Below are 13625 nucleotides of genomic sequence, written 5' to 3'. Positions count from 1 at the left end.
CGTGGGGGGGGGGGGGGGGATCGATCACCCCAATTGCTCCCTCTGTGGATCCACCACTGCCCCCTCCCTCACTTCAAGGACCTGCAACCATGACTCCTATAAACCTGCCATTATGATTAAAATACATTCCAGTCAAAAACATTCATACCAGAACCAAATCATTCGAAAGAATGACCTGAAACGCGCCTTTGACAACAAACATTCGATTATAACACTATTTGAATGAAACACTTCAAAAAACAGTAGTACAACCTGGGGGAGGGTTCATGGATCTAGACCCTAATTGAAATGACCAAAAAAATTCAAAAATGAAAATATTTGTGTTTCACACATAATTTCATTAGTCGTATATAAGAAAACTTCAAGTAAGCACCGTTTATACGTTTTTGAAAGTACTGCATAAAACAAGCGTATAAATGAAAAAAAAGTATAATAGGTTTTCGTTATTATGTATTGGACTCAGCAGTGACTAATTTTGAAAACGTATAAATGATAAAAACGTATAAAAGAGAAACGTATAAACTGTGCTTCACTGTATAATACACAGAGTGGTTCGAAACCCTCATGGAGTGGAGTGTGGAGTAACCCTCATTTAATTTTACTATGGTTGAATGTTTGCTGTACAGTTCATTCTCCGATCTGAGAACCTGCAGTTCGGGGGGGGGGGGGGGGGGGGGGGGGGGCACATCCTTAAGGAGATCCACGATCCAAGAAATTGAGGAAAAAAAAAGGAAAAAAACTAGTACTGAGACTTATTTACGTAAACAATATACACTGCTGGTATAGGAGGGGACCCACTAAGTTTTTGCAAGGGGGTAAAAATTTATAGAGCCGGGCTTAACAGTTACTTTGAAGTCTTAAGAACTTCAGTTGAACAAGATCCATGTTGCAACACAGCTGAATTCTGCACCATATTCCACTCAATTTTGGCGTTTAGAACATTGCGTTTAAAATTCTGCTCTGAACCCAGCAAAACATCTGCAATAACATGGAGCAGAATTCCGCTGTGTTACGACATAGATGGTGCTCTGCCAATTTTTACTACTTTCAAGACTGTAAAGTGACTGCGTAACGAACATAACACTGAATATACGATGGGGGAGGGGGGGTCACCCCGTTTGAACCACTCTGTATTCTGTCTATTAGGACCCTTAAAGAAATGAAATCCTGGCTATGCAACCCCCAATAAAAAGTTATTTGATATTATAAGTCACATGAACGACTCTCTAAAAAAGGCATACCCACAGTAAATTTCAATAGCACAATCTCACAACTTTAATCACCTCCCCCCCCCCCGTCCCCAAAAAAACCTAGATTATACTTCTATGATGCAAACACAGCCTAAGTTTCCTACTAGAAAGACATGGCTTCTCGTCCGCTCAGATTGAGCAAATTGAAAACTGCTTCAATTTCATAGAGAACTGCGATTCAGACAATACAGCAGTTAATGATGTGAACATTCTTCTTACAGTAATTATTATACAAAATATTATATTTTAAGTTATGAATAGTTGTATGTTACAGTAAAACATAGTATTATTATAGAAATTTACATTTAATTTATAAGTTTAGGCACATTGAACCAGAAACAATTCAGTAATTAAGTGTTGAAGGTTGATAAGAAATACATGTTTCATCACATTATTTTTGGTTTATAATAATTGTATGAATAACTGTTTAAAGATTTAGCTATTAAAAAAATGTATGAAACATGTTTTAAACATTTCTAGCTGTGAAACTAATGAAAACAATGATGTCATTATTTATATTTTCTACTAAAAACGAATCTGTCGTTAATAGGTAGCCTAAAGCAATTTATTTTCAACTACGTACCTATGTTTTATTTCATTGGTTTAAATGTAACATTTGAGTTCATTAAAAACAATCTAAAAAATGTAATCAATTCCTATTAGTCATTGATCATGGTTATTTAAAACCAGGAATATAAAGCATGCAGAGAATTAGTAAATAATTCATTTTGTCCTCATGCACAACATCTTTAATTAATTACATTAATTTAGAAAAATACTGCAGGAATTTTTGAATGAAACTATGGAAATTAAAACACATGGAGCATAATATGATATTCATTTGTGCGTTTATATTGCATCACGTTTGCATGCATTGTACTATTGTAAGTACGTCTTGATACAATCAATATCAATGCTAAATTTCAACGTTACAGCGAAGCTTCGGTACTCGCCATCAATCAATGCTCACAAATTATTGTTATCAAAATAGCTAATAAAAAAAGAACAGCAGATTAAAATTACACTTAAACAATAGTATAAAAAAAAACACTTACTTAATATTTTTACTCCAGACATTGGAATACACATGGCGAGGAAGACAACACTTTCTTTTTTTTCGACGCCTAGGAGCAATACTTGGATGAGAGCTTGGATGATAGAGTCCCTACTCTCCAATACGTATATTTAGTCCAGATATTGTAAGACGTATATCATATATTACATATTAAAAAGGTAATTATCTAGTTGGATGCAACATTCGTTCAATACATAGGCCTCCATCTTGACTATTCTCCTTCCCGCTTCTTTGCGTAGAAACACGTGACAACGACACGTGATCTTTATCAGCTAGCAAATTACGGGGAATGACCGTATTCTGCACAGATTAAGGGACTGGACGACTGCCCCGTAATTTTACGGTCAACGCAACTTAAATTTACTGTAGTTTTTTTACAATTACGGTCACTGCCCTGTTTCCTCGAAGAAGGGCACTTACCGTATAATTTTATGGCCAATGCGCCTAAATTTACGGAAATTTTTTAGAGTGTACGTATTTTGAAATCCTTTTACATCCGCTCCAGAAACTTCCTTAAAACTCGCTCATTTTTGTTTCCCATGCGATTCATATCACCATGATCGTCAAATTTGTGCTTACCATCATTTTCAGCCCTTCGTCATGTTTTGTTTTGTGCAGAGGACTTGCATGTTATTTTTTTTAACCGCTTGCAATATAAAATTTCACTTCATAGTTGCATCCACGTTGGTTCAAGTCAAACCTTGTATTTGTGCAAAGCCTAAGCATTCATTTTTACCGATGTTTGTCTTTTGTTTAAAAATCTATTTTAAGAAAACATAAATTAATCTACAAAATATTAATGTCGTTCAGGATGGCGATATTCGCGGAATTTGATGAATTATTAATGGGAAAAAAATTGGTGGAAGTCTGTAGCAACGCAAATGAGTGAAAGGAATCAGAGTTTACTTGCCATGTTCATATTTGATGGTCTGTTGTGAGGGGTGTAACCAGGGCTGTGGAGTCGGAGTCGAAGTCGGACTGATATTGGGGTAAAGGAGTTGGAGTCGGAGTCGTTAGAAAACATGCCGACACCGACTCCGGGCTTCTTTTTTTCTTTCCTTTTCACTGACTAATTGCATTTTTTAAAAACTGACTACCAATTGGTTCGATTACATGTATAAAAAGATACTAATGAGAAAATAACTGCCATTATGGCAATCAGCTAGCTTGAGTGCTTACCGAACTTTCTGTAGCCGTCCCCTAGTTTGCTTGCTTTTTAACTTAACTAATAGCAACTGTCAGCAAACGGTTTTGTTGCCTAACATTTTCAAGTAATCACTTTCAAATAAAAATAGAAATATAGTGTTTTATTCGATCTCAGTTATAAAATAGTAAAAGAAACGTAACAAATTAGTAAGTCGAGGCCCGTAGCTAAGCTTGAAACATTTAAGGGTGATCGGCAAATTCAATGAAGCTCTGGCCCGAAAGCACGAATCCAAAAGATTCGATGAAATAATCAGCTTGGTTCTCACTAAAAAGTATAGAACAAAATAAGTGTAAATGATTTCTTGATTATAACACTCAGTAATTGCAGTTAATCTTAAAATCTTCATATTTAGGTTAATTCTAAAGCAGCCAATAAAATTTAAATTAAAAATTTAGCGAAGAAGAAATATATGTATAGTAAAAGCTATTCGCACAAATTTGTATATCGCCGCATTTTGTGTAAAATTAGCTCCTGACGTATATGTGCCCTATTTTCGTTGACATTTTATTGATAAAATATAATTTAAAATATATTCGCGAAAATTTTCAGAAGTAAAGTTTTTTATAAACTCTGAAATTAACTTTGGGTGTCATCTACCAGATGGGTGTCACTCGGGGCAAACTACCCCCTCTCAAGAACTTGGATTTAGAAAAAAAGCTGTTTTTTTCTTTCAAGTTGCAACTTTCCAAAATTGAAAGCTCACAATTTGATCAATATCTATTTGTTCAACATTAAAGAGGGGGGGGGGGGGGGCAAATTACAGATAATCCTTTTGAAATTTTTAAAAGGGATTTTTAAGTCATCTCACTTTTTAACTCTCTGTTTAGAGGTTTTCCCCCTTCCCCTGAAGGGAGAGAGGGAGTTGAAAAAATACAATTAAAAAAAATTGAAAAAAATCCGGAGTCGGAGTCTGGCGTTTCAAAATCCCGGAGTCGGGGTCGGAGTCGGCCATTTTCCTTCCGACTCCGCAGCCCTGGGTGTAACATCTGGTACCACCCCTCTAAAACTATTATCAACTGCTTCACTCTTGTAGATAGATGCAACTTAGAATGTTTACAATGAAGGATAGCTCCTTACGGAAAGTTTATTTACAGGCTGTTCAGACAAGTTTTAGATAATTTTTCATGGTCGGCATACGATGATTTACTTAAAATGTTTGTGCTTTAAATGTTTACAGCGACATTTCCCTTACAACAATGCCTTTCACAGGAACTATTGCCATGGAAATAACATATCTCAATGCAGAAAGATTATTATTATTATTATTATTTTTTTTTTTTTTTTTTTTTGCCTCTTTCTTTAAACAGCCTTCTAAAGTCAATGAAATGTAGTAAGTGGACGTCATAGAGGTAAAAATGGCATTTTCTTAACTCTGCAACAGACGTCTGGATACTGCGCTTTTCAACAATCCAAAAGTGCAGAAATGTATGGATCAGATTTAGCAGGGATATCAGTGAAGTATAGAACACGGATACTCCTTTATCGTTCCTTATTTTCCAGGAAATTGACTGTAGATTGTGATTTGAGACTGCTTACTTCATCTTCCTGCATTCAAACAGCTTGTTGGCACTGTGGGGGGTAAAGACGCTGTTTTATGTGTGGATTTTTGTATTTAAGTATGCAGTTATAATTTGCCTTTGCATGGGAAACCAGCAACGAGAACCCTTTGCTAAAATTTCTTTCCGATACGTTGTATCTATGCTTCGGTAATTTTTTTTTCCTTCTGCTGTTAGATGTTAATGAATGGGTCCTTTTTTGTGCAATCATAATCAACGGTCCTACAAGACCCTAATACAATTATCATGAAATAAGTCATTGTAGCAGATTTGTTTCCCTCTTTTTTGATGGAAAATATCATTAATGAGATTCAACCTTTTATTTTTTACGATGAGACCGCGCCTCAATAAGAATATTTTCGCTGACTATCCAGAATACATAAAGCATTTTAAAGTACCCTAAATAACATGGAAAAAGAGAAAACTACACATCAAGAATTATTATTATCATTACTTGATGTTCATTCTAATGATACTAAGTGTACAACCGAATTTCGGAATCCAATAACTGAATCTTTGGTTCCAAACTTAGGACATAGTAGTTAATCTTGGTTTTCAATTTGTAATATTTTACAAGAAAACAGGCCACCGCTGGTCAGCTTCGCAGGCTGTATGTAGACCACGGGACGTAGGTTGGGCACCACTGTCTTGCAGCAATTTTTTCACGGCTTTGGATGTTTTTACAGATAAGTGGGAGTGTGTTTTGTTGTTTTCCGATGAAATTTACATTGAGTGTATACTGCTGTGCTATGCGCTCAAGTCGTATCTGCAACTGAGTTCAAAAGGAGAAATTGTCGTTTAAAGTTTTACGGCTTCATGTATTTGATTCAGATGCAACCTTTTCAGAATTTTAAACAAATATTTCCCATTGACAAATGACCATACAGCGCTGTATTTAGGTGAAATATGTGATAAAGAATCACATGGTGACCATAACTCAAATAAGGCAAAAAGTGCTGATACGACTTTTGCGCTTAGCACGGCAGTATACCCTTTGCCTTCCCTCTCCCGGAAAATATTAGAAATGACGGGCTTGATAACAAACATTTGAAGCAGGGGGTCTCTAAGTGGTCTATTTGGTCGCTTAGAATTATTCTGACCGTACATCAAAAATTAACTCGCACAGTCTTGGGTAATGTCCGTGGTTTTGAGAACTTCATAACCGGCAAGGATTTCGTCTTGAACATTTTAAATCTATATGTTGAACTAAAGTTTGCCTGGACTAATTTAGAAGTGAGTGTACCTGTAATTAATGAAATTATGAAATATTCTATACATACTGAGGATCTGTTCGATGAACGTTTACATTTTTGTACCAGATAATTTAAAACCAGTCCCGCTCATGTCAAATTTTTCCAAGTGGGGGGGGGGGGGGCAAAAGGGGTCTTTTAATCCAAATTCAATCGGGAAACAACAAAAACCACCTCCGCTGATGTGTAAAAGTGTACTTAAGTTCCGATGAAGTTCCGCAGTGCAGAAGGCATGCAGTTTTTATGCTGTTCCTTTGCGTAAACTGGCACGGGGAATGCACTAATATTTCTGAGGATCTTGTTTGCAATGTGTTACTCAGAACAATACCGTCAGCTGAGAAAGGATTTTAAATTATAGGAAACATTTGGACTGCTGATTGAAGTACAGGCCCTTAGTCCCTACACTATAGAAAAAAAAAAAAAAAAAGAAAGAAAGAGAGAAAACTAAATACTTCTCGTTTACTAGAGAACTCGGAGCTTCATTCGGAGTTTGAAAGTTCCCCTTTTCCCAAAAATTTTAGTTCGAAGTGCCTCTGTCGGGGTATATTTATACATATGGTAAGCCTAACCCAGAGTCCGCTCTCTGATCTGCAAGGGGCCAGGTCGACAGAAGAAAAATTTGCTGCTTGAAATGTAAATAGGTCTGTATAAACCGGTCACGTGGACACTGGACAGTGGGCACTGTCCAGTGTCCACGTGACCGGTTCACATTTAAACAAGTTATTACTGAAATTCGTTATGCTCGTGCCGTCACGGCCATCATAACCTAACACCAGGGCCCAATCAAGCCAAAGTGATGACCCAGGTCCTGGTGGAATTAGGTGCCCCTCTCATAAGAAAATCAGCACATTTTCAAAAAAGGAAAGAAACGAAGAACTTTACTCTATTTTGGTGCCCTAAAATTGTGGTGCCCAGGTCTACGGACCTGTAGGACCGTGCTTTAATCATTGTAGTTACATGACGCTCCTTTATATAGTAGCCAATTTAAAGTTATACTGGACTGACTTAACTAAACTGAGAACAGGGTATTAAAAATCTGCTAATAATGCTCCACGATTTTTAAGCACTGCTTTTTTTTTGCATATTATAAAAACAAAGCTGCCCGTTTTAATAGAAAATCTCTGGGAAACGGGGCTTCCATAACGATGCAGCTTCCTCTTAAGTAACGCTATTTAAGAGCTGAATCGTTAATGGAAACTTTTATAGACGCCCTGTTTCCTTCAGGTTTTCTATAGTAAACGGGCAGGTTATTTTAGTGTACTTTTTTGGTATTTTAATTGATAAACGATTTAAGAGTAAAAGCGTTATGACTTTTTTATTTAAAAATTTTTCAACTCTTCGGCAATTTCTATCAAAATAAGTATAGCTCTGTCTGCACCAGCTGTGAAAAACACGTTTTGAAGTTGATACGTTTAAAAATAATGAGTATTGGGCAGCATTTCAAAACGTCAAACGTCTCAATGTAAACTTACACTATATGAGAGGGACATTTCCTTATGCATTTTGCTTTCACCTGAGTGTTTGTTGCACCTTAGGTATGTACAAAAACCCAGCTTAATTGTCTTGAAGCATAGATATTACTTATGTGAAAGAAAAATAAATTGTAAATAGATTTCTTGAAGTAAGCATTTGTATTACTAATTTTCTCTTAGGCGAAAAAGGTAAAATTTTTGAAAAAAAAAAAAAAAAAAATACGTTAGTTCCCTCTATCTTCAATGTTATTTCATATTCATGAGATGCAGTCGAACCTCATTAGAAAATTGACCAATTTTTCCCCCCCTCTTTCTGGTATCCGAGCTTTTGAGAATCTTCAAAATCTTTTCTTTATAACTTAAACACACAAAAAAAATAAATAAATAAATAAAAAAAGAAGAAAAAAGTTTGAAACAAAAGCAAGGAATTTAGTAATATTCATTTCATTCGTCATTCATAAATATTCTGGTTCTGTGCCATTTGACTATGGGCCGTTCCACATAATTTCGACAAACCGGATTGCAGTTCTATTTTCAATTTTTCCAAATTTTATACGAGGAAAAATACCTAAAATCAACTTACAAAAAAAGAGTTCTAACTTTAATTTTTCTTCAGTTAAAAGCTACGAGTTATGTCGTTTTAGCAAAAGACAATGGTTTACAAAACACCATATATTTCTTAAACTAATAAAAATGTGCAAAAAATTAGAAAACTACTGAAATCTGTGGAAACTTTTCTGGTCAATGTTAATTTGGTTTTATCGGTGTAAAAAAAAAAAAAAAAAAGTTTTAAAGTTGTGATCTCAAGAATGGGAAGAGATTCTTCTGTAATGTTTTTTATGATATTTCAATGTGCAAACCTGTTTTCCAAAAGATATCAGACTGTTTTTTAAAAGGTTTAAAAATAAAAATAAAACATTTAAAGTTTGAAAATTTTCATACATGTCTGCTTTTGACAGCTCGTGACTTAAATGGGGTAGCAGCATTAACATGAAATTTACCAAGGAAAGCTGTGAATTTCGTTCTGCTATTCAATTCTGTTTGTAAGATAGAGAGACTTGAACTTGAAGAAATGATCATCAGCTGTGAAAGACTTGGTTTGGCATAATTCGCGATAAAAAACATTGGAAAACATTAATGTCCTGCTATTCACTTTTTAAAATTATTTCGCTTCAATTTTAATCTTTATGATTTATTCATCGAGTCATTTGGTGGGGATGGGGGGATCATTCATGACAGTGGCGCACACAGGAATTTTGGAAGGGGAGGGTCCAAGATCAAAAGCCTCATTCTCATATCGTATCCCAATACGCCGTCAAACATATTGACTTGATTTTATCGTTTCTCGAGAACGAAAAACAGTAAAAAATAAACTATTGGATAAATAATTAGCATTAATTAATGAACTGTACTTAAATACATTACCAGAAAGCAAAATAATATACGCATTAACTTTTCTCATAATTAAAAAAATGGATTCAGCAAAGCAAATTCATTGTTCTTGAAGCACCATATGATTAAAGAAGTTCATAAAATGTCACTTGATGTGATCTGTTATTACAAAACTGAAAACATGGTTATTATAGTGTATTCATTTATAATCACCATTCTGCTTGTTATAGACAATTTGTTATAGGAAAAATGCTCAATATTTTTTTTAAATCTTTTAACATGAGGATTTTATTTTTTCACTTATTAGAACTTAAATTATTGTTACCTTTTGTTTGAAATTATTTTAGGCACAAAATACATAGAATCATAATCAATCGGGGAAAAAAGCAAGACCTATGGGAGGGGTCCGGACCCCCTGGACCCCTCCCTTGTGTGCGCCACTGATTCATGAAGACCAATTCAAGAAGTTTGGTTACAATTCTATCAAACTAGGTAGAAACTTTGGTTTTTGTTTAGGTTTACTAATCTTGTGGACTTGTACATTCTCCCAATGATAGGATTGATTTTCAGTTTGTATCAGGAAAGTATAGTTCTTATGAAAAACTCCAATAATAATGCGTTCATTTTGTTTTAAGTTGCTTTTTCTGTTTTTTAGTTCATTATTGAGACTGAATTTCGGCATTAAAATGATGTGCCTTAAGTTTTATAACGAGAAACATCCGTCGTTTCGATTTTACTCACGAGCTAGGTTCGGAAATATCATGATATTTTCAAAACTGTCGAAAATATCCGATATTTTGATATATATCGGATATTTTGATATATACATCCGATATTTTCAATCAACAGAAACTAAAGTCTTCAAAATAGTAAATAATGCAGTCACAAATCACTCTTTATTTTCTTACATTATTTTTACAATATGCAGACTTAAAATTACGGTTTCTTTCTTTATTTATGTCTAATATTTCAATTTGTAATTTTGTCAATTTTAATGAAGTTAATTTAGCATTAGCTGTTTTACTCATTTTCCTTCTGTTAGCTACTTTTACAGTCATATAATTCAGAAATAAAAAATATGCATTAGTTAATGTTAATGCACAGTCACAGACATTTTTTTTCTGACCAACGTTTAATTTATCGTTTTCGTTATAATTAATTAGGCACTTTTAATGTGATTTAAAATTGTTACATTACTAATGATAAAAATGAATATAAAATACAAAAGAAATATTACTTTGCTGTATTAATGATGTATTAATACATCATAAATATATAGTGCATAATATTTTAGTTATATTTAATAATGAATGAACAATTTACTAGATATAATTTTTATATTGAAAATAACGTAGTTGAAAAAATAAATATCGGAAAATATCTTGTTTTCATAATAAATATCGCATATATATAATGATGTATAGCATGATTTGTATCGACTGATATATACGGCGAACCCTGCTCACGGGTATCATAGGATGTTGACTCAATGCAAATATGTATAATGTAAATAATATCTATAATGTGCCTGCAAAGTTTGCAGATACATTATAGATACACAGATAGATATGACACCCTCCCCCCCCCCCCCCATACACAGAGAAACTTTTTTTGCTCTGTTATAGCCGAAAACCTCGAGGAGGGGCTGATTTTGCGTTGACATGACCATCGCTTATAAGCTTATAGCATATGGAATGGCAAAAAGGTGTGCGAGTGTAACTCTACAGCACTTCTTTCGATTGTTACTATTCAAGGGATCTCTTGAAGTCTGGCCTACCGTCTTAAAATTTCTAAATCGGGTCACCAAGTTCATGAACTTTAAAAACTTAATTGTTTTTGTTTGAATTTTTTTTTTCATTCCATTGACTTAGTTAGGTTTAATTTTATGTTGGAGACTACCCTGAGGCCTGCCCTAACGTATTTTTTTTCTTACAATTTTGTTCCTCTTCTTTAAAAGTGTTTGCTACAATGCATGTCATTTACGTGTATCTCTTAGATATTTCCAGTATATTCCTTTTCTTTCCAAAAATGAGTAAACCATTCCTGGAGCTGTGGTAGTTGACCTTTCACCCTTAAAAAGTGAGGAGCCCCCAAATTTTTCCCTTGTGTTTTGCTTTAATCCATCCTATTTTCTGCGAAGCAATATCCAGTGCATTATGCAATAGCTTCTTCATTGTTCCGTTTCAAATTTATCTTTCTTCCGGGGTTATAATGCTTATAACGTAATATATCCCCACTGCATCCATTGCGATCCGGAGGCGCGCACGCTGGGACGGCCCAGTTCAATACAAGGATCTCTCGGCGCGTCATATTTGTGCGAAAATATCAATACGCGCCCATTGTCATGCGGCTTATCTACGGTATGTGTCAGCATAAATACGTTTTTCAGAAGTCTTGCTCATTTGAATTTTTCGAAATTAAGTTTCTGGCGAATAAGACGGCGCCTTTCATGCCGGCGCGCCTTTACGGGCCCCTTCATTTTCATGGAGATGCATTTTCTTCTCTACTCCCCACCCCTTCCTCGCTGTTGTTTAAGGGGCGCATAATACTGAACTGGCGAAAAATGGAAAAGTCCCCTAAGCCCCCCCACTGCGGGCCAACTTCCCCCACCCATAGATGGCCTACCACCCCGGGCGAGCGTTTTGGCAACGCACGTGCTGTTGAAGTGCAAGTCTCGGATGGCGCTCCTCCCCGGAAGTCTTTCAACCAATGCCTGCCGACTGTGTGGGCGGTACTTCCCCCGAATCCCACCCCCGTACGCATCTCGTGTTGCTTTTCCCCTTTGCCGAGATAGTCTTCGTAGATATCCACCCGGCGCACTCACGTGCGTCTCTTCAATGTTGTTTCTATCTCCCCCCTCCCCCCTGTTACCCCACTTTTCGAACTCCTTAGTTCGAGAGACATTCACAATTTCCCCATTCCTTTATTGTGTTACTTTTTCTTTTTTCTCCCCTTTTCGTTCACTAACTATGGAACGTTAAGGAATCGTGAAAATATTTCCTTTTCGTAGCTGCAATGCCGTAGAAAATACTTGTCGATTTCGGGAACTTCGTGTCAAGCTCCAAATTTGTTGAAATAAATATTCGAGTGCATTAATTTTTTGTTGACTAATTTGTCCTTTCGTTCTTCTTTTTTGAAAATTTTATTGCATAACAAATGCATTATTGATAAAAACGTTGCATTTCTAGAAAATTAAAAATAAAATGCCTTTTTATTTCGTAATTTAGTCTCTCAAAGCGGCTGTAAAAGAATTTTTTTTCGACTCGAAGCAAATAATTAAAGACTTATTCAAAACGAAACTTTTGCTATATATTTCATCCCCCTACAGTATAAATAACGGCTGTGTAGTGTGCAGTGCAGGTGCACGAGTTATATATTTTTGTCGAATTTAAACCCGGAAAATTTCACATTAAGTGATGAGAATATCAATAAGTGTCATGATGTCAATTGCTATCCCAAAATTTATTTTGCTTTAAAAAGTTAGATTAATACATTAGGGAAAAGTTACACTGTGGACAGATTTTAGAAAGACGTACATTAAGAACTGAAGACAATCGGCAGAAGAAATTTTTGATATTGGATGTTTATGTCTACACTGTAAAAAAAAATCCGGAAACGTTTCTGAGTATATCGTGCAGCTGTGGTTCATGAAAGTTTCAAAAACGTTTCTGAGTATTTCGGAATCCTCTTTCTGTAATGTCCAGAAACGTGTCTGAGTATTTCGGAATCCTCTTTCTATAATTTTCAGAAACGTTTCTGAATATTTCGGAATCCTCTTTCTGTAATTTTCAGAAACGTTTCTGAGTATTTCGGAATCCTCTTTCCGTAATTTCCAGAAAAGTTTCTGAGTATTCTGTGCAGCTGTGGTTCATGAAAGTTTCGAAAACGTTTCCGAGTATTTCGGAATTCTCCAAACAATTTTCAAAAACGTTTCCGAGAATTTCGGAATCCTTTTTCCGTGATTTTTTCTAAAATATAATTCTTTATTATAGTATTGCATACCATATCAGTTTCAATTCTTTCATATCTAAGAGCAATAATACAAGCAATTTTAAATCATTCGTGGATTTTTTTTTTTTTTTTTTTTTTTTGAATTTCTAATGACAAATAGCATGGTTAACAGCATAACATATGCACAGTTATAAATTTTTGAAAAATTATGAAATAATCTAGTAGTTTCATTCCTAATCACAAAATCGTCGGGGAATTGGAGTGGGGGTACCTTCTGAAAAGTGGGGATTGTTTGTTAAACAATCTTAAACTTCAGTTTTTCTCTCAATATTTTCAAGACAAAACTATCAACATATTGTATTTTTAATGCAGAACTTAAAAACATATCTTGTATCAAACTTGATAGCTTTTATCTTCGGATAAAATTTGGCAAAACTTACCTACCCTTCGCGTTCCGGAATTCGTTCACCTC

The 13625-nt window shown here is 35.0% G+C and overlaps 1 protein-coding gene across 1 annotated transcript in view; it reads right to left on the bottom strand.

Moving 5' to 3' along the window:
- Positions 1-885, bottom strand: part of LOC129220957 (uncharacterized) — a 24269-nt gene extending 23384 nt beyond the window's left edge. Inside the window, exon 1 of the mRNA XM_054855391.1 lies at positions 866-885. Coding sequence (XP_054711366.1) covers positions 866-885 — 20 coding nt within the window. The remainder of the gene's footprint in view (positions 1-865) is intronic.
- Positions 886-13625: the final 12740 nt, after the last annotated feature.

This window comes from Uloborus diversus, chromosome 4, assembly GCF_026930045.1.
Source record: "Uloborus diversus isolate 005 chromosome 4, Udiv.v.3.1, whole genome shotgun sequence".
Taxonomy (NCBI): domain Eukaryota; kingdom Metazoa; phylum Arthropoda; class Arachnida; order Araneae; family Uloboridae; genus Uloborus; species Uloborus diversus.
This window is presented reverse-complemented; position numbering and strand designations above follow the sequence as displayed.